The following is a 1,585-nucleotide window of genomic DNA, read 5'->3' as shown; positions in this document are numbered from 1 at the left end:
TATTGATTTCAGAGAGGAAGGGAGAGGGAGAGAGAGATAGAAACATCAATGATGAGAGATTATCATTGATCGGCTGCCTCCTGCATGCCCCCTCCTAGGAATCAAGACCACAACCCAGGCATGTGCCCTTGACTGTAATCAAACCCGGGACCCTTCAGTCCACAGGGTGATGCTCTATCTACTAAGTCAAACCAGCTAGGGCTGTTAGTCATTCATTCTAAAACAAGTATACCCAAGATGTCGAAATGAAGAATGAAGTACACTATGGAGATTTCTTTGAGTCAGATATTACATGTGAGTCATCTGGGAACCTTTCCATTCAAGCTGATATTTAACCCCAATTCAGGTTCTATAATCTAAGAATAGAACATGAGCATTCCTTGCATGATTTTATAGACCATGTCTAGGACAATTTATGTGCGCAGATGGAACAGACAATCAAGTTGGGTCAAAAGTCACAATGCTCTGTTTTTTTATCTTCAGTTCATACACTTAGACAGCTCCTAGAAAAAGTGTGGCTCTTGGTTCCAAACTAGGAAATTTCTTAAAATTTTGGTCTAAAGTTGAAAAGGAAAAGGGTTGAATGTTTTTTCCCCTGTGGCTAAGATTTTAACAGATTTGGGTTAGAAAGAAAATAGGAAAGGAGAGTCAAATAGAACCCATGGAAATGGTTCTTTGGGTTTCTGACACTGAACTGTTTGACGTGTCCCCAAATCTTGATGGTAAATATGTCACAGGCATACATATGTGCATATATTTACACTCAGAGGTTCTTACTCTGAATCTTCCATGGGAAAGAGTATCTCTAAAAATTGCCTCCCAGAGCTAAAAAAATGGAACTGTGAAAATGAAACTTACTCATTCCTTGAGAAATCCAAGAGAGATGTCTCTCTGAAAGTGAGCGGAAGTTAGGTTTGACTAAATCTTCCACAGTTACTGCTGCTAAGGCATTAATACTGGAGGACACTGTGCTGTAAGGGAAAATAAGACACTTGATTTAGAATATTTAAACTTTAATAATATTTTAAATGAGAATGAGAAAGGAAAAACACATTGTTACTTCTGAAATGTAACTAGATTTCTACTATATTATTGTTAATGATCACAGCATCCTCTTCTGAAAGCTCTTATCCAACAATGATTCAGGCAACACTCATAGGCTTAGAAGTAAAAAAAAAAAAAAAAAAGGATAATTTAATATTGCTTCCATGTTGCAATTAATCCTCAGTGTCTGTGGAAAGAATTTATATAGATTATGCAATATTATTATTTTTTTAATAAATCTTTATTGTTCAGATTAGTACATTGGTTCCTCTTTTTTCCCACCATAACTCCCCTCCACCCAGTTCCCACCCCACCCTCAGCCCTCACTCCCCACCCACTGTCCTCATCCATAGGTGCACGATTATTGTCCAATCTCTTCCCGCACCCCCCACACCCCTTTCCCCCCCACAAGAATAGTCAGTCCATTCCCTTTCTATGTCGCTGATTCTATTGCAATCACCAGTTCATACTGTTCATCAGATTATTTATTCACTTGATTTTTAGATTCACTTGTTGATAGATGTGTATTTGTTGTTCATAG

At 37.9% G+C, this 1,585-nt stretch overlaps 1 protein-coding gene across 3 annotated transcripts in view; it reads right to left on the bottom strand.

Annotated features, from left to right (window-relative positions):
* Positions 1–1,585, bottom strand: part of SLC5A8 (solute carrier family 5 (sodium/monocarboxylate cotransporter), member 8) — a 47,832-nt gene that overhangs the window by 15,347 nt on the left and 30,900 nt on the right. For all 3 annotated transcript variants that reach the window (XR_001359838.1, XR_001359837.1, XM_005882338.2), the window contains exon 9: positions 859–971. Coding sequence is in view for 1 of the 3 variants with exons in the window: in XM_005882338.2 (XP_005882400.1) it covers positions 859–971 (113 nt within the window). In the remaining 2 variants the exon portion in view is untranslated. The remainder of the gene's footprint in view (positions 1–858; positions 972–1,585) is intronic.

This window comes from Myotis brandtii, unplaced genomic scaffold (assembly GCF_000412655.1).
Source record: "Myotis brandtii unplaced genomic scaffold, ASM41265v1 scaffold708, whole genome shotgun sequence".
NCBI classification, from domain to species: domain Eukaryota; kingdom Metazoa; phylum Chordata; class Mammalia; order Chiroptera; family Vespertilionidae; genus Myotis; species Myotis brandtii.
The sequence above is the reverse complement of the archived record's forward strand: the minus strand, read 5'-3'. Positions and strand labels throughout refer to the sequence as shown.